General features: G+C 38.4%; 1 protein-coding gene across 5 annotated transcripts in view; it reads right to left on the bottom strand.

Annotated features, from left to right (window-relative positions):
- tzn (tenzing norgay) overlaps positions 1-11,482 on the bottom strand; it is an 87,025-nt gene extending 75,543 nt beyond the window's left edge. For 2 of the 5 annotated variants that reach the window (XM_053793295.2, XM_053793321.2), the window contains exon 1: positions 10,302-10,449. Coding sequence is in view for 2 of the 5 variants with exons in the window: in XM_053793287.2 (XP_053649262.1) it covers positions 11,354-11,435 (82 nt within the window). In the remaining 3 variants the exon portion in view is untranslated. Of the gene's footprint in view, positions 1-10,301; positions 10,450-10,981; positions 11,019-11,353 lie in introns of those variants that run through there. The other 3 variants (XM_053793287.2, XM_053793302.2, XM_053793314.2) reach the window with 3 other exon arrangements.
- Positions 11,483-20,299: the final 8,817 nt, after the last annotated feature.

Raw genomic sequence — 20,299 nt, 5'->3', positions numbered from 1 at the left:
GAGCACAGTGTCATCAGCAAAGAGCAGCTGTGACAACTCCCACTTTGTGTGTGATTCTTTATCTTTTAACTCCACGCCTCTTGCCAAGACCCTCGCATTTACTTCTCTTACAACCCCATCTATAAATATATTAAACAACCACGGTGACATCACACATCCTTGTCTAAGGCCTACTTTTACTGGGAAAAAATTTCCCTCTTTCCTACATACTCTAACTTGAGCCTCACTATCCTCGTAAAAACTCTTCACTGCTTTCAGTAACCTACCTCCTACACCATACACTTGCAACAACTGCCACATTGCCCCCCTATCCACCCTGTCATACGCCTTTTCCAAATCCATAAATGCCACAAAGACCTCTTTAGCCTTATCTAAATACTGTTCACTTATATGTTTCACTGTAAACACCTGGTCCACACACCCCCTACCTTTCCTAAAGCCTCCTTGTTCATCTGCTATCATATTCTCCATCTTACTCTTAATTCTTTCAATTATATCTCTACCATACACTTTACCAGGTATACTCAACAGACTTATCCCCCTATAATTTTTGCACTCTCTTTTATCCCCTTTGCCTTTATACAAAGGAACTATGCATGCTCTCTGCCAATCCCTAGGTACCTTACCCTCTTCTATACATTTATTAAATAATTGCACCAACCACTCCAAAACTATATCCCCACCTGCTTTTAACATTTCCATCTTTATCCCATCAATCCCGGCTGCCTTACCCCCTTTCATTTTACCTACTGCCTCACGAACTTCCCCCACACTCACAACTGGCTCTTCCTCACTCCTACAAGATGTTATTCCTCCTTGCCCTATACACGAAATCACAGCTTCCCTATCTTCATTAACATTTAACAATTCCTCAAAATATTCCCTCCATCTTCCCAATACCTCTAACTCTCCATTTAATAACTCTCCTCTCCTATTTTTAACTGACAAATCCATTTGTTCTCTAGGCTTTCTTAACTTGTTAATCTCACTCCAAAACTTTTTCTTATTTTCAACAAAATTTGTTGATAACATCTCACCCACTCTCTCATTTGCTCTCTTTTTACATTGCTTCACCACTCTCTTAACCTCTCTCTTTTTCTCCATATACTCTTCCCTCCTTGCATCACTTCTACTTTGTAAAAACTTCTCATGTGCTAACTTTTTCTCCCTTACTACTCTCTTTACATCATCATTCCACCAATCGCTCCTCTTCCCTCCTGCACCCACTTTCCTGTAACCACAAACTTCTGCTGAACACTCTAACACTACATTTTTAAACCTACCCCATACCTCTTCGACCCCATTGCCTATGCTCTCATTAGCCCATCTATCCTCCAATAGCTGTTTATATCTTACCCTAACTGCCTCTTCTTTTAGTTTATAAACCTTCACCTCTCTCTTCCCTGATGCTTCTATTCTCCTTGTATCCCATCTACCTTTTACTCTCAGTGTAGCTACAACTAGAAAGTAATCTGATATATCTGTGGCCCCTCTATAAACATGTACATCCTGAAGTCTACTCAACAGTCTTTTATCTACCAATACATAATCCAACAAACTACTGTCATTTTGCCCTACATCATATCTTTTATACTTATTTATCCTCTTTTTCTTAAAATATGTATTACCTATAACTAAACCCCTGTCTATACAAAGTTCAATCAAAGGGCTCCCATTATCATTTACACCTGGCACCCCAAACTTACTTACCACACCCTCTCTAAAAGTTTCTCCTACTTTAGCATTCAGGTCCCCTACCACAATTACTCTCTCACTTGGTTCAAAGGCTCCTATACATTCACTTAACATCTCCCAAAATCTCTCTCTCTCCTCTGCATTCCTCTCTTCTCCAGGTGCATACACGCTTATTATGACCCACTTCTCACATCCAACCTTTACTTTAATCCACATAATTCTTGAATTTACACATTCATATTCTCTTTTCTCCTTCCATAACTGATCATTTAACATTACTGCTACCCCTTCCTTTGCTCTAACTCTCTCAGATACTCCAGATTTAATCCCATTTATTTCCCCCCACTGAAACTCTCCTACCCCCTTCAGCTTTGTTTCGCTTAGGGCCAGGACATCCAACTTCTTTTCATTCATAACATCAGCAATCATCTGTTTCTTGTCATCCGCACTACATCCACGCACATTTAAGCATCCCAGTTTTATAAAGTTTTTCTTCTTCTCTTTTTTAGTAAATGTCTACAGGAGAAGGGGTTACTAGCCCATTGCTCCCGGTATTTTAGTCACCTCATACGACACGCATGGCTTACGGAGGAAAGATTCTTTTCCACTTCCCCATGGACAATAGAAGAAATAAAGAAGAACAAGAGCTATTTAGAAAACGGAGAAAAACCTAGATGTATGTATATATATATGCATGTGCGTGTCTGTGAAGTGTGACCAAAGTGTATATATACATCTGAAATACTGGCTCTTAAGATGTATATATACAGCTGAAACAGTCAAAGGGTTAAGGAGATTCGTGCAATGTGGAGCAGGGTGCAAACATTTGTGGAGAAACATCACCCTAACAAAGCTTTTGCAAGCCGTGTCGGCAACATGTACTATGACACTGCCTTGTCCCATTTTAGGCAAATTTTAAAGAGACGCCAGAAACAGAGCTCTCTGGAACAATTTTTTGAGTGACAGGGGTCCGGCGATTCTCAAGCTGGTCCTAGTGGCATTAAAAAACAAGCAGTATCTCTGGATAAGGACTTGGTAAGAAAAGTCTTTATGGAAGGGGATTCCCCTTCCAAACAATAGTGTAATTTCTCCATCCTTTCCCCTCCACCTGTCTTCCATACACCAACAAGAGTCTTCAATAAAGGTAAGTGTGATGTTATTGTTTTATACTTGATTTCTCATTCTTTTCTGTATGTAAATCTATATTTAATCATTAAAAAAAAATAATTTTTGTTAATACTTTTGGGTGTCTGGAACAGATTAATTGGATTTACATTATTTCTTATGGGGAAAAATGGTTTCAACATTCATGAATTTCGACTTTCGGCAGACTCTCTGGAACAGATTAATCATGAAACTCGAGGGTCCACTGTATTATACTGTACATATGTCCAATTACTCATGATTTGCAACATGCACATATAGTACTATTAGGTTATACATTTAATTCCATAAATAAAATTAGTCATAAAAATGGAGGACAGTTGTGCTTGTTTATCAGAGTGTTTTTTGTCCATTCTATGCTATGTAGATTACAGCTGGGTGTCTCATTCCTTCTGATTTTAGGAGCGTTTTCTCACCAAATTCAATTTGGGTTGCTAAATGTCTTTGTTAGTATTTTGTCCATTCTATGCTATGTGGATTAGAGCTGGGCATCGCATTCCTTCTGATTTAGGGGTGTTTTCTCACCAAATTCAATTTGGGTTGCTAAATGTCCTCATTTGTTAAAAAACAAAAATCATAAGTTTACTAAGTATCTAGTTGAAATAGTATTCTTATTCTTTTTTTTTTGTTTGTTTGTTTGTTTATCTGTATGTAACATTTTGGTATCTGAGTTATCTCATTGATGTAACCACATTTTTTTTTTACCTGATGGGCTTCCCAACTAAATTTATTAAATGTCTTGGTTTTTGGTTTTCAAAAATGGGATCCCTAACTAGAGTGCATATGAAAGATAGGTAGTGAGCCAACAGGTAAAACAGCTAAGAATAAGTCACAATACCATGGCTGGAACATTACACAAATAACCCAAATTTAGGAGACAAACTTGTAAAGAAGTTTCAATCTAACTTGGACCATTAACAAGTCACACAAGAGATAAGGAAAGGAGGCCAGAATACAGTGGAATCCCTGTTTTTATCCAGCCTGGTTATTGTCCAGTTCAGTCTGACCACTTTTTTCGGCGAAATTTTCCCAGATTTCGTACATCCACTCGGAAATTGTCTTTACCAGACGTGTCTGCCTGCCTGAGGGACACAGCCGCTCATACGTTCATATCTCAGTCTGCCTCTGTTACTCGTAGAGGGTGGTAGTGATAACCTCTCTTCTCCTCACCGTCTTCCATATGCCAGCAAGATTCTTCAATAAAGGTAAAAGGATTGAAATGTTTATTTATCCATTTCATTAGTCTTTTATGTATATTTATTTCTCATTGTTTTCTGTATGTAAAACTGTAGTTATTTTCTGTAAGATGTATTTTTTGTTAATATTTTTGGGTGTCTGGAATGGATTAATTGGATTTACATTATTTCTTATAGGAAATATTACTTCAGTTTTCTTGCAATAAGTTTTCAGCCGACCTTCTGGAATAGATTAATGGCAAAAACTGGGGTTCCACTGCATATAGAAGAGGAGTGGGGGAAGGCAGTGGTAGAACGGTAGGAGTCATAGTCGTGGGTGGTGAAGTAATAGTGCAGCAGTAGAAATAAATAATGGTGGTAGTGTTGGCGGCAGCGGTGGTATTAGTAGTAGTATTAGTAGTAGTAGTAGTATTAGTATTAGTAGTAGTATTAGTATTAGTAGTAGTATTAGTAGTAGTAGTATTAGTAGTAGTAGTATTAGTAGTAGTAGTATTAGTAGTAGTAGTAGTATTAGTAGTAGTATTAGTAGTAGTAGTAGTAGTAGTAGTATTAGTAGTAGTAGTAGTATTAGTAGTAGTATTAGTAGTAGTATTAGTAGTAGTATTAGTAGTAGTATTAGTAGTAGTATTAGTAGTAGTAGTAGTAGTAGTAGTAGTAGTAGTAGTAGTAGTATTAGTAGTATTAGTAGTAGTATTAGTAGTATTAGTAGTACACCTACCATCCGACTTATGACCTGCTCGACCTACGACCACTCGACTAGTAGTATTAGTAGTAGTAGTAGTATTAGTATTAGTATTAGTATTAGTAGTAGTATTAGTAGTAGTAGTATTAGTAGTAGTAGTATTAGTAGTAGTAGTAGTATTAGTAGTAGTAGTATTAGTAGTAGTAGTATTAGTAGTAGTAGTATTAGTAGTAGTAGTATTAGTAGTAGTAGTATTAGTAGTAGTATTAGTAGTAGTAGTATTAGTAGTAGTAGTATTAGTAGTAGTAGTATTAGTAGTAGTAGTATTAGTAGTAGTAGTATTAGTAGTAGTAGTAGTAGTAGTAGTAGTAGTAGTAGTAGTATTAGTAGTAGTATTAGTAGTAGTATTAGTAGTATTAGTATTAGTAGTATTAGTAGTAGTATTAGTAGTAGTACACCTACCATCCGACTTATGACCTGCTCGACCTACGACCACTCGACTTACGACCGTGCTTTTGTGCCAAATTTCTGGGAAATAAACAACTATTTGTGTTGTACACAGTGTTTATCCTAAACCTTACAGTATAAAATACAGTACTAATAGCATAAAAAGTAAAGTAAAACATGAAATACCAAAATAAAACAATAAAATAAAGTTATTACAAAAACGTTCTGTTGATATTCAGTAGTAAAGTTCGACTTACGACCATTTTGACTTACGACCGGTTTCTTGGAACCGAACTCGGTCGTAAGTCGGATGGTAGGTGTAGTAGTATTAGTAGTAGTAGTATTAGTATTATTATTAATATTATTATTATTCATAAAATGGGATCAAATACAGTGGAACCTCGGTTTTTGTGATTAATCCATTCTAAAAAATCCGATTAAAACCAAATTGTACGAAAACTGAAGCAATATTTCCCACAAGAAATAATGTAAATCCAATTAATCCATTCCAGACACCCTAAAATATTAAAAAAATACATTTTATGGAGAATAACTATAGTTTTATATACAGAAAACAATGAGAAATAAATATAAATGACTAATGAAATGGAAAAATGAACATTTAACATCACTTTTACCTTTATTGAAGACTCAGGAGGGGAGAGGGAGGAAGTTAGTTAGTTTAATATGTTTATTATGCACCCCATACCCATCCTGTGGAGGAAGAGAGGTTATTGTTTGGAAGGGGAATCCTTTTCCATAAGGACTTCAGGTATCAAGGCCCTATCCGGGGTTATTTCCCTTCTTTGTCTTTTACTGGCACTAAGACCAGTTTGAGAGTCACTGTACCCATGTCGCACAAAAAATCTGTTCGGAGAGCTCTGTTTCTAGCATCTCTAAGATTTGCCTAAAATGGGACAAAGCACTGTCATTGAACATGTTACAGACACGGCCTGCAACAGCTTTGATAGGGTGATATTTCTTCACAAAACTTTGCAACTCACTCCACTCTGCACACATGCCCTTAATCACTGAAGAAGGTACATTTTCCCCTCTCTCTTCCTCCTCCTCCTCTGAAGCAATTTCCTTAGCTGTGGTCTGTTGCTGTTCCAGTTGAAGGTCTTGCAGCTCTTCAGTGGGTAGCTCTTCCCTGCAGTCATTCACCAACTCTTCCACATCCTGGCCACTCACATCCAACCCCATGGACTTCCAGAAAGACATAATATTCTATCATGTTTCTCGCCTTCTTTATCAAAGGGCTGGCACTCGGAACTTCCTTTGGCCCCATGGTGGTTTATTTAGCAGTTGCACTCGATAAACGAGCACAAAAAACAATGGATTACAGTGGACCCCCGGTTAACGATTTTAATCCGTGCAAGAGGGCTCATCGTTATGCGAAATAATCGTTATGCGAATTAATTTTCCCCATAAGAAATAATGGAAATAAAATTAATCCGTGCAAGACGCCCAAAAGTATGAAAAAAAATTTTTTTTACCACATGAAATGTTAATTTTAATACACACAAACTGAAAAAGGCATGCACAATTACATGACACTTACTTTTATTGAAGATCTGGTGATGATTGATGGGATGGGAGGAGGGGAGAGCATTATCTTCTTACTGTTTAGAAGGGGAATCCCCTTCCATTAGGACTTGAGGTAGCAAGTCCTTTTCTGGGGTTACTTCCCTTCTTCTTTTAATGCCACTAGGACCAGCTTGAGAGTCACTGGACCTCTGTCGCACAACAAATCTGTCCATAGAGCTCTCTACCTCCCGTTCCTTCAAGACTTTCCTAAAATGGGCCATAACATTGTCATTGAAATAGTCACAAGCACGGCTTGCAACAGCTGTGTCAGGGTGATTTTCATCTATAAAGGTTTGCAGTTCAAACCACTCTGCACACATTTCCTTAATCTTTGAAGTAGGCACAATGGATTCCACAACTGGCATAGGCTTCTCAGGGTTAGCCCCAAACCCTTCAAAATCTTTCTTAATTTCCATACTAATTCTCACCCTTTTTACCACAGGGTTGGCACTAGAAGCTTTCTTGGGGCCCATGGTCACTTATTTTCCAGAAACACCACCGAAAACACTGTAATAATACGAAATATTCCGAGTGTATGCTTGGATGTTACCGCGGAGGCTGGCTGGTAAACAATGGGACGGCCGGCACATGTGAGGGCACATTGGACGCGTCTCGGACGAAAATCGGTATGCGGGTTTTTAATCGGTATGCGGGGCAAAAATTTTGCGATAAAAGTAATCGTTATGCGGAAAAATCGCTATGCGATGCCATCGTTATGCGGGGGTCCACTGTATTACAGAATGTTTCGGATGAACCTGCAGGTTGATGTTCACTCAATGAGAAACAAAGGCAGACTGAGTCACGAACACATGGGACGCTTTGTGTGGGCGCTTGAGTGGCCGAGTCACGTGGACGCGTTTGGTGCGGACCATTTTGAACTGTACGAAAACCGAGCGGTTGTACAAAAACTGGGACAAAATTTTGACGAAAAGTCATCGAAAACCGAATCCTACGAAAACTGGGGCATACGAAAACCGAGGTTCCACTGTAATTGTAGAGTGTGTAGTATTAACTAGTAGCCGTAGTAATAATAGTTACAGTATTAGTAGTATCAGTTGCAATTTTGCAGAAGTGGTTGCAGTAGTAGTGGTTGTTGCAGTAGAAGTATAGTAGCAGCTACAGTAGTAGTAGTAGCTACAGTAGCAGCTGTGGTAGTAGTAATAATAATGATATTTATTTCTACAAGTACAGGATCCAACTTTTACAGACTTAGCTGACATATAACATACTACAGTGGTACCTCGAGTTTCAAACCCCTCCCAACTTGAACAATTATGCAAGTGTATTTTTGCAAGTCTATTTTTGGGGGTCTGAAATGGACTAATCTAATTTACATTATTCCTTATGGGAACATATTCATTCAATATCAGCACTCGAACGGCCATCTGGAATGAATTAAGTTCGTAACTCGAGATACTACTGTATATAGAAAGCCACTGGTTATGCAGAGCATTTCAGGCAAATTAGGTTAATTTTGTCCCCAGTATGCGACCTACACCTGTCAGCTAACACCCAGGTATTTACTGCTACGTGAACATGAACAGCAGGTGCCTTAAGGAAACATGCTCCAGTGTTTCCACTCATACCAGGGAACGAACCATGGACACTCGATGTGCGAGCTGAGCGCACTACCAACCAAGCTACAGAACACCTCATTAGTAAAGTAAGTTTATTCAGGTACGAACAAGCACATACAAATACAGTTACATAATTGTATTAATGTTAGTAGAATTACCGACAATATGTTAGGTAAAAGGACACAAGTGCAACTAATGTGACATTTTATTGTGGTAACATTTCGCTCTCCAGGAGCTTTATCAAGCCGTTATGTAACAGCTTGACAAAGCTCCTGGAGAGCAAAACGTTGCCACAATAAAATGTCACATTAGTTGCACTTGTCCTTTTTACCTAACACAGTTACACAACATAACACAGTTACATAACTCAGTCGCTAGCACACTCTGGTCCAGAGTTCAAATCTCCTTCGGTACAGCTGGAAAACATTAGGGATGCGTTTCCATAAGACACCTGCTGTCCCTGTTCGCTCATCAGTTTAAAATGAGTACCTGGGTGTTAGCTGACTGGTGTGGGTCGCATCCTGGAACAAAACTGACCCAATTTGGCCAAAATGTCAGCAGAACAAGTGACTTTCTATATAGTAGTGTGTCACTGATGTCAGCTAGGCCTGTATACCATGTACATGTACTTGTAGTCAATAAAAAATATTATATTATTATATCATACATAGAAGCATGCATGTAGATTACCTAGGATAACCCAAGAAAGTCAGACAAAGTGACAATTTCCATAGGGGTTCTTTGTTATAGTAGTAGTAGTAATAGTTGTTAAAGTAGTAGTAGTAGTTATAGTAGTAATGATAGTACACTATAGGATATGCTAAGTCATCATATCATGTCAACTTTGCCCTTGCTGCAGCTTCAGTTGCTAGGTGCTTGATCACTTTAACAATGAACTGCCCAATGATGAAACTCACTTTACCTAGGTTTGGTAATTTTTTAAAGCCCTTTATATTTGGTTAAAAGGTTTGTGCTACTTACTGCTTGCACTGAACAATTCAAAACTGTATTTACTTGCTCCTTCCTTAAGTGGATGTGATTTGGACCTACATTGCATGGGCCAGTAGGCCTGATGCAGTGCTCCTTTCTCATGTTAAGTATGTTGGTTGTGATTCTTAAATACAGTGTTTCTTGTGATTCTTAAATACAATATTTGAGACAAGGTGGTATATGGGACACTTATTGGAGATTTTGTATACAATATATGTATTGTCTATTTGTTTTACAGTGTCAATTTTGGCATTTAAATATAAATACTGGTAATGATAAACTGTCATAAAGAATTTTTAAAAAAGAACAAAACACCAATTAAAATGCACTGGCATAACATACAATAGTGTTACTTGAGTTACTGTTGCTGATACAACACAAGTCAACAAGTAACACTTACAGTACTAAGTAAGCTTTATTCAAATTAAATGCTTTTTTCATTTGCTTGTTACTTAGGTGATGCAGTAAACTGTAAAACTGCAGTGCAAATGACAAATTTGTATTATCATTAATCATTACAAAATTCTTAAGTTATAGATATAAAAGTGACATTTAATGATGACATTACTGAAACTTATCACTGTAATCTTTTTTTTTTTTGTAAAACTATGTAAAACCATTTGTAAATATACCTTCAATACAGAAATGTAGTATACATTATAAATATAGCCTAACAATTATTAGTATTATATATTGGGGGAGCGCTAAACCCGAAGGGGTCACAACCTTAGTGGGAATACGAATCAATCGGATTTAATACAATGAAAGAGAGGATAGGTTCAATTCCTTGGATGAAGAGCCTTCACTGACATCAAGGGACCTCATATGACAAGAATGTACAGCAATAAATGAGAATAAATTTGCACAAATATTTCCTTGACAACTGATAATTATGCATGTTATGTAAACTATCAATAAAGTGTAGCTTATCTCAAGTTATACATGACTTGATTATTTGCTTACCAGTGAATGTCAGTCTAAACAAATATTTACTGGAAATGCTTGAGACTAGGTATGAGCAGTGTAAGTCAGGGAGACAGGCAGGTTGTGACGGTGTAAATGTTGTGACGGCCTTAGCATGGTAACTTTATGACGCTGCCTCTCCACTACACTAAGTCATTATTTATAATTATAACTAAGCGCTTAACCCACAAGGGTCAGGTCATTAAGTACGCTTATTTAGGTACAGGTACACATAAATACAGTTACACAAATTATCATACATAGTAACGTATTCTTACATTGAGCTGATAAAGGGGCTTTTGGCATGTACAGTACACACAAGTATTATATTCCTTTGTACAAACATGTATCATGCTGAAATAAATTATTATTATTATTATTATTGTGTGTTATAGTAACATATGTGTAAATTACCTAGGATAACCCCAGAACGGCGAAGTGACTTATTTCCATTGGAGGGCCTTGACCCCATACATAAAACAGGGATTAAAGTAAGCTGTCAGCATATACAGACTCAGTGAGATACCTCTCGATGTATATATCCTATATGGCCCCAGGGCCGGGCTATCAACCCCCCACCAACACCTCCCTCCATCAGAGAAATATAATTTTTTCCAAACCACTATCCCACACTTTCCCACAAAGAACTTCATTACATGACAAGCAAACCTTCAACCTACGGTCAAGTATATTAAGGTACATAGATAATTCAGTCACAACATCTCTCTCGTCAACTATGTACAGTGAGGCTCTGACCAGTTAGTAGTGTCCTTGTACACATCTATTTGTTGCTCCTGGAGCTGCCTCTTAACTTGTTGCTTATTTGGTTACCTTCCAAAGTCTCGTGTGATAAGTTATAACATTCTTAAAAATATATATACAAACAGGTTCTGCCACTTCTTTCTTAGGGTCATGGTCATTCCACTTCCTGGAAAAAAGTCACTTTATCTGGCTTTTTTTTTGGGGGGGGGGAGAGGGGGTTAGCCTAGGTAATTTACACTATCTATGGTAATCGTACTTATGTGTACCTGTGCCTAAATAAGCTTACTAACTTAAAAATGTGTCCTCTTCTACCACTGCCGCCTCTCGATCTGTCGTTATCAAGTCACCGTTGGTCCTAATTTCTAATGTCATCAGGCGCGGTTAATTTAGTTTCTCCTCATTGTTCATACCCGTTACAGTATTCCCCAGTATTGTCTAGTTGTAAACTTACACATTTTCTTGATGTGCTTAACAAGATATAAACATGTAAATAGTTCATTACCACTGTAACTTTTTAACTATCAGAACTTCGGGGTCCCAGTCCCTGGACACATTATGTCTCTGTAATATCTTCTGACTACCTGGAGTCTACCTGGAGGGCATTCCGGGGATCAACGTCCCCGCGGCCCGGTCCACGACCAGGCCTCCCGGTGGATCAGGGCCTGATCAACGAGGCTGTTACTGCTGGCCGCACGTAGTCCAACGTACGAACCACAGCCCGGCTGATCCGGCACCGTCTTTAGATATCTGTCCAGCTCCCTCTTGAAGACAACCAGGGGTCTTCCCGTAATGCCCCTATGGAAAATTTTATAGATTGCTTACCTGTATGTACCTCAACATTATATACATACCAGTAATCTCATTGGGAGACAACCATATTGTTTACCGTAGTCACCCCGTGTAGACATGTGAGAAAACTTAACCACCCCTGGTCGCGGCAAGTGGTTCCTTCGACCTCACAATCTTATCCATATCTATCCGAGACCAGTATGGATTGGATAGCACCCACAAGTACGGTGCTACTAATTAATTGTGGACTGTATAGATTATATTAGTGTAACTGAATGAAGGGGGGGGGTAGGTTACACATGGATATATCCATCAAGGAAAACCTCTTGTACATAATCTCTCCACTTACCAGATATTCTCTGGTGGTCACTTGATGTAGCTGGATCACTCATAACCTATCCAATTACAACATACCTAACTGGCCAGCATCAGTCTGTTATAACTAGAAGGGTTACTTAACTGTGGGTGATTGATACTCCTTATTTCCTCCATTCACCATCTCATTTCGATGTCCTGCTACACCGACACGGTTCTCATTCCAGCAGGACGAGGTATCCATTGGTTTGTCCCGCTTTAGAAGTCGTGACTCAATGAACTTCCCTTTCCTCGTCTCGGGAACAACGAGGTCTAACGTGTTCACTCGGAGCAAGGCGACTTATTTCACTTCACGCATTATCTTAACTTAGCGTTATTATCATTAATTACATTACAATTCACAAGACGATTTAATGTCTCATAATTATTATACACATTAGAGATCACTCCATTAAGATCTGAGACCGATGAGTGATGATTAAACCAAGGGTAATTTTCCTCAGGACACAGTCTATGGTGACGCGCCAGTCACCCGGTCCTACCCTTATTCACTCATTTTACCACTTTATTACGGTGGTCCCGTAAATCACGTTCCCTCACTCTCCACCAGGAACAGTTACGACACTTCCTATTATGAAATGAGGCCTATATTAATCCTTAGGCCGCCGTGAATGCCAATTTCGTGGTTCCATGCTTTCCCAGCCTCCTCACCACATTCAAAAAACCCGCTCCCCCCATGGCCCGAGTCGCCCCAAACCCCCGCACATCCGCGCATGCGCAAAGGGAACTCTTGGTTCTACCCTATTGTCAAATACATTTTTGACTCACATCGACACATCAAACACCTACCAGGCGCCACAGCTTCGGAAAATCAAAAATTTTCCACAGCCCCTTATTGCTGGTGGGAGGTTGTTGAACAGTCTTGGGCCCCGGACACTTATTGTGTTTTCTCTTAGTGTACCTTGATAATATTGCACCAGTTAAAGAGGTTAGGATTAAACGAAGAACTGAACCCTGGATGAATACTGAGATATTAGATAATATGAAATTCAGAGACCAGCTGCTAAAAAGATTTAAAGCAAACAGACAGGATATTGCAGCACTAAATGAATTCCAAAGGGTGAGGAACAGAGTACAGAGACTTATAAAAGGAGCAAAGGCAAAGCACTACTGCTCAAAAATTGAAGAGTATAAGCATAACCCCAGAAAGCTCTGGCAACAACTAAAACAGTTGGGGTATAGCCATAAGCCAGTAGATAGGTCTAACATAGTACTCACTATCGATAATGAGGTATGCCACGAAACATCTAAGGTGGCAAATTGCTTTAATTCCTACTACACATCTGTTGCATCAACACTAGTAAGTAAACTACCAGCTGCATCAAATACCTTTAACACAGACTCTGATAAGTTTCAAACATACTATACCAATAAAGGGGTAACCCCAAACAGTTGTCAACTAGTAAGTGTATCTCATGACTTTATTCAAAAAGAACTAAGCAGGTTAAACCCAACTAAGAGCACAGGCCCTGATAACATCCCGTCTAAGTTCCTAAAAGATGGTGCTTCTGAACTGTCAATCCCTATTGCTCACATAATAAATCTATCAATCACCACTAATACAGTACCAGAGGGGTTCAAGGAGGCCAGAGTCACTCCTATCTTCAAGAAAAATAGTAGGTCTGATGTAAGCAACTATAGGCCTGTTAGTATACTCAGTATAATATCTAAAATTCTAGAGAGGGCGGTGTATTCTCAAGTAGTTAAGTACCTTAATGACAACAACATTCTCCATAGCTATCAATCGGGCTTTAGAAGATCCTACTCAACCGACACCTCCCTTATTAATCTGATGGATTACCTGAGAACTGAAATGTCAAAGGGGAACCTCATAGGCATGGTAACCTTAGACCTGCAAAAGGCCTTTGATACTGTCAACCACAATATATTATGTAATAAACTTCAAGCTATTGGTATAGGTTCTGTAGACTGGTTTAAGTCCTACCTTAGCAACAGGAGACAAATAGTCAAAATCAACAAAACAGAATCAGAACCCCTGCCGATAACATGTGGAGTTCCCCAAGGTAGTATTCTGGGTCCCTTATTATTCTTATGTTATGTCAATGATATGCCTATCAGTGTCAAGTGCAAACTCCTACTGTATGCAGATGACAGTGCTCTGTTAGTGTCAGGTAAAGACCCACAAGATATTGCTAATGTTTTATCACTGGAACTGGAGTCCTGCAGCAAATGGTTAGTAGACAACAAACTATCATTACACCTAGGGAAAACTGAAGCCATTCTCTTTGGCACGAAACATAAACTGAGAAGGGTAAATAATTTTAATGTTCAATGTAATGGGGAGCCCATCACTTTGGTTTCATCAGTAAAATATTTGGGAATCCCCTTTGACCCATGCATGTCAGGAGAATTGATAGGGAACAGTGTAGTAAAGAAAGCGAATGCCAAACTGAAGTTCCTGTATAGACAAGCACAGTGTCTACCTACTGAGGCTCGCAGGACCCTATGTCTAGCCCTTATACAATGCCATATGGATTACGCTTGCTCTTCTTGGTACTCTGCCTTGACAAAAAAACTGAAAGATAGACTGCAAATCACCCAGAACAAAATCGTAAGATTCATCCTGGGGCTGGGACCAAGAGAACATGTAGGCCAGGATGAATTACAGCAGTTGGATATGCTAAATGTTGAAGACAGAGTAAAACAACTGAAGCTAAATCATGTTTATAAAATTGCTCACAAACAATGTCCAGAATATCTTGCTGTCAGTTTTGTCAAGGTTGGGAACCAAAGCAATCATAGTACTAGGGGGAGAGAGCACAACTTTGTAGTACCCACAGTCAGTGGCCAGGCTTCAAACACCTTTTATTGTACAGCAATAAAGGAATGGAACAGACTACCCGCACATGTCAAAGCCAGTCATAGCGTGAACCAGTTCAAGAAGAGTGCCAAAAGGTGTCTGATGAATGTAGCTACAGAAAGGGAGGGGAATGATTTTCTATTTTTTAGCTAACATACGTGTAAATTTTACCTTATTCCTTGTAATGACCCTCGTATTGTAGATAGTCTTAATGACCTTGGTGTAGCAGATAGTCTTTTTAGTATGATAATAAGATGTTATCTTCATTGTAGAATAATAAGAAAATATTATAACCTTTATACTATAATAATAAGGTAAAAGGACCCCAATGGAAATAAGTCACTCTGTCTGACTTTTTTGGGTTATCCTAGGTTCCCTACACATATGCTGCTATGTATGATAATTCTATGTAACTGTATTTGTGTTTACCTGAATAAACTTACTTACTTACTTACTTACTACTTGTACCAGTGACGCCCCTACTTTTCACTGGGGGTATGTTGCATCGCCTGCCAAGTCTTTTGCTTTCGTATGGAGTGATTGTTGTGTGCATATTAGGGACCAGTCCCTCTAGAATCTTCCAGGTGTAGATTACGATATATCTCTCTCGCCTGTGCGCTAATGAGTGCAAGTCAAGTGCTTCCAGGCGCTCCCAGTAGTTAAAGGTGTTTGATGGAACTTATACGTGCAGTAAAGGTTCTCTGTACACTCTCTAGCTCTGCAATTTCACCTGCCTTGAATGGGGATGTTAATGTACAGCAGTATTCCAGCCTAGAGAGAATAAGTAATTTAAAAAGGGTCATTATTGGCTTAGCATCTCTTGTCTTGAATGTTCTCATTATCCATCCTATCAGTTTCCTAGCAGATGTGGTAGTGGCATTGTTGTGGTCCTTGAAGGTGAGGTTTTCGGACATTACCACACCCAGGTCCTTCACATTACTTTTCCGCTCTATTGTGTGATTGGAGTTTGTAGTATACTCGATTCTAATTATTATTTCTTCCAGTTTTCCATAACGGAGTAGTTGGAATTTGTCTTCACTGAACATCATATTGTTCTCTGTTGCCCATTATAAAACTTGGTTTATATCTTCTTGGAGCTTTGCCGTGTCCTCAATAGATGACACTCTCATGCAGATCCTAGTATCGTGTGTAAAAGTTGATACACTGCTGTGGTTTACATCTCTGTCTATGTCCCACTATGGGTATGGTATGCATAATCAAGATGTTAAACTAAACAGGAGTAAGTTTATGCAGGTACAATTACACAATTTTAAATTATTATAGTTCTCTTATACAGCAACATACGCGTAAATTACCTACGAGTTAGGTTTAATATCTTTATTATATACTCCATAGCCATGGTGTGGACGGTAGCCAAAAGAGACACATAATGGGTCCAGGAGCTGGACTGCAAAGTTTTGATAGCTGTACAAGTTACGGTGGTAATGAGTTATTTACATGTTCATATCTGGCTACAATCGTGGAGTTATTTATGCAGACATAAGTTAGGTGACAAAAATAGCAAAAAAGATATTACCTTATATTTTAACAAGGTATGCTGGTAAAAGAAAAATCTAAGTGGTTATGCGTTATTTATAGTGGGGCAAAGTCAAAGTATTTTTCCAGAATGGTTGATAATATGCCACTGAGAATAAAATACTTTGACATTTCTTGAACATTTCTGAGCAAGTTATCTATGAATTCATTAATTTTATCGCATTCTAGTACATAATGATGTAAACTGTGACAATTTTGTCCATCCGGCAAAATTTACATATAGTTGGTCTACATCATCTGGTGTTGATGATTTAAACTACCAGAGATACTGTTAACTCAGCCTGAGCCGGACAGTGATGATACCCAAAATTACCTGATATAACTCATACCCCTAAAAAAAAGTCAAATTGACTCATTTCCATTCTGGTCCTTGTTGTGGAAAATTAAATTTACCTGGATGTAACTCATAAGGTACATACCAGTAAATAGTAACAAAGATAATTATTCTTTATCAAGGTTACAGAGACAAGTAGGAATTTTAGGACACCTAGGTCGCAAAAAATGTCCCCCTTCAATACCTACCATAATCTATCTCTCCACAAGTCACTCTAGACCCATATTAATTTCAAATAAATATACATCACCAGGAATTCTGGCAAAACATTAATATAAATATGTGGACTGTATATTAAATTTAAAATGTGAATACATATACATTGAAGGAGAATTTATAATAGTAAGACTCACCAATTAGTCTGTAGATTATGGTGTGTCATACCCTCCCTGCCTAAATATGAAGAAAATACTTGCCAGAATCTCAACATAAATAGACAACGACTTAGCTGGGGTTCCTAAGATGTCCTGTTCATCTGCTTAATGCTCACGTTATGCAAGACTGCAAATCCAACAATTTCGGCTCCTATTTGGGAAGTTTCAAACACAATTTAACTTCCAGAGCGACGAAATTTATGCACATTTCATTGGCGTGCCTGTACCACATTCAAAAACAATGGTGTCTCCTCTCTACTCAGTGCAGGCGCAGAGATTCCCTGTCAGTTCACTTCTTTAAAATACACTTTAGAGCAATAGTAATGTATTAATCAGGTATATTTACATTATAAAAAATATACAGCATAATTTTTGGGAAATTATTTTCCACAATCTTAACACCACAGGACATTGAAAAGACAATAAATGACATGCCCATGCACTCTGCCCCAGGCCCAGACTCGTGGAATTCCGTGTTCATCAAGAACTGCAAGAAGCCCCTTTCACGTGCCTTAAGCATTCTATGGAGAGTGAACATGGACACAGGGATCATTCCACAGTCACTAAAAATAACAGATATTGTCCCACTCCACAAAGGTGACAGTAAAGCAATTGCAGAAAATTGCAGACCGATAGCACTAACGTCCCACATCATAAAAATCTTTGAAAGGGTCCTAAGAAGCAAGATCACCACCTACTTAGATACTCATCAGTTGCACAACCCACGGCACCATGGGTTTAGAACAGGTCGCTCCTGCCTAGCCCTACTACTGGAGCACAATGACACAGTATTGGATGCTCTGGAGGACAATCAAAATGCAGATATAGTGAACACAGACTTTGCAAAAGCCTTCGATAAGTGCGATCATGGTGTAATAGAACACAAAATGCGTGATAAAGGAATAACAGGAAAAGTTGGTAGATGGATTTATTACTTCCTAACAAATAGCACAAAGAATAATATTAAACAGAGTAAAGTCAGAGAAGGCTGCAGTGAAAAGCTCTGTTCCACATCCTGCTTTCATTCTATTCCTCATCCTCATATCAGACGGACAGATGTAAGTCACAGTACCGTGTCCTCCTTTGCGGATGACACATGAATCTGCATGACAGTGTCATCCATCGAAGACACTGCAAGTCTCCAAGCGGACATCAACCGAATCTTTAAATGGGCCGCAGAAAACAATTTGAAGTTCAATGAAGACAAGTTTCAATTACTCCGCTATGGAAATCTCGAGGAACTTTAAACAATAACGGAGTATAAAGCAAGTTTATGCAAGTTTTAATTTGCTAATTTTATTAAACAAACTGGTTTTCAAGAAATGACTGAAGAATATCTTATTATCGGCTTTGAACAGTAGAACCAGGAGAATCTGACAGAAAAAATGGATTGATTTCTGCCTAGCATTTTTATTGAACAAATTTGAACGACTGAAATACTGGTTTTTATGCAATAATTTGTGACTGCCTCATTTGTTTGAAAATTGCAATACCACTAACTTAATATTGCAACTTCTGAGCGGCTTTAAACTTAGTTCTGGTGTGTTTTAGGATATTGAGCTCTGTGAAATAACTAGATATTACCTCTTCAAATTGGTTTTAAATTGTCAAAATTGGTGTTAATGGAAGATTTCAATTATTTTAGGGCTGTGTAGGTAATAATTTGTTATTTTTAATAAGAAAAAAGAATAGAATATTAGTTTCCATGCTTTAAATTGTGAATGCCTCTTCTGATTCTCATGAAATCTTCAACTCATTAGAAACGTATGCCACACTCTGCACTATTCCTATCGCGTGCAGTGAGGTACTGGGGACTGGAGTTATGCAGTACGGGGATACCTTTCTCGGATCGCTCAGCGACCGAAGTAGATTTAGTTTTATCTATTGGTGTCCATATTATGAAGAATTAGAGTGAGTAGCTCTGCTGTCTTCATCATTCACCATATATGCTTGATCATACCCCATCAATCCACAAAATAAAATATATTTTAAATATCACGACAAACATGATGATATCATAAATCCATGACGTCACACTTTACTCCAAATACGGCTAGCCTATCACATATGGGCTCTGACATCAATATCTATAAAAGCGAATTATAAGCGTAAAATCCCAAAGGAATGAGAGTTAACATTAAAATTAGATTTTCACTGATATATCATCTCAAAGAAATTAAGTTATTTAATATTTAACCTTCCTGGCTAGAACGAAAAGAAATACAATATCAAAGTCACCAGAGACATGGTCCTCAAACGACTTAATAGACTGATACTTAACAAGTCTCTGGGCTCTGATGAGCTGTTTTCAGGAGTTCTAAAGGAATGTATGGAGGAACTTAACAAGCAATTAGCTAGCTCCTTCAGTATATCACTACAAATAGGTATTGTACTGGATAAGTGGAAAATGGCAAATGTAATACCCTATGACAAAGCAGGAGATAGGTCCTTAGCTTCAAATTATAGACCAGTCAGCCCTACCTCAATTGTGGGAAAGTTGATGGAATCAATAATAGCTGATGCAGTTCGAAGCCATCTTGAAAGATATAACATGATCAACGAATCTCAGCACAGTTTTACTAAAGGGAGTTCTTGTCTTATGAATTTACTAACATTTTTCACCAAGGTATTCGAAGCCCTTGATATACTGAGTTCCACCCTGGAGATTGATTACGAAAGTAACGATACATGGTATGAGAAATTACCTCCTTGACTGAGGCAAGGCTCTGCAAAAACAGTGATTATGTGCGAGTGAGATGAATGTGTTGAATGATGATGAAAGTATTTTCTTTTTTGGGGGATTTTCTTTCTTTTTGGTTCGCCCTGCCTCGGTGGAAGACGGCCGACTTGTTAAAAAAAAATATCCCCCTAATTCTACGCCTTTCCAGAGAGTGCAGATTCAGGGCCCTCAGTCTATCCTCATAGGGAAGATGTCTGATACATGGGATCAACTTTGTCATCCTCCTTTGTACATTTTCCAGTGCAT

The sequence above is a fragment of the Cherax quadricarinatus genome, chromosome 20 (genome assembly GCF_038502225.1).
Source record: "Cherax quadricarinatus isolate ZL_2023a chromosome 20, ASM3850222v1, whole genome shotgun sequence".
Lineage (NCBI taxonomy): Eukaryota > Metazoa > Arthropoda > Malacostraca > Decapoda > Parastacidae > Cherax > Cherax quadricarinatus.
The sequence above is the reverse complement of the archived record's forward strand: the minus strand, read 5'-3'. Positions and strand labels throughout refer to the sequence as shown.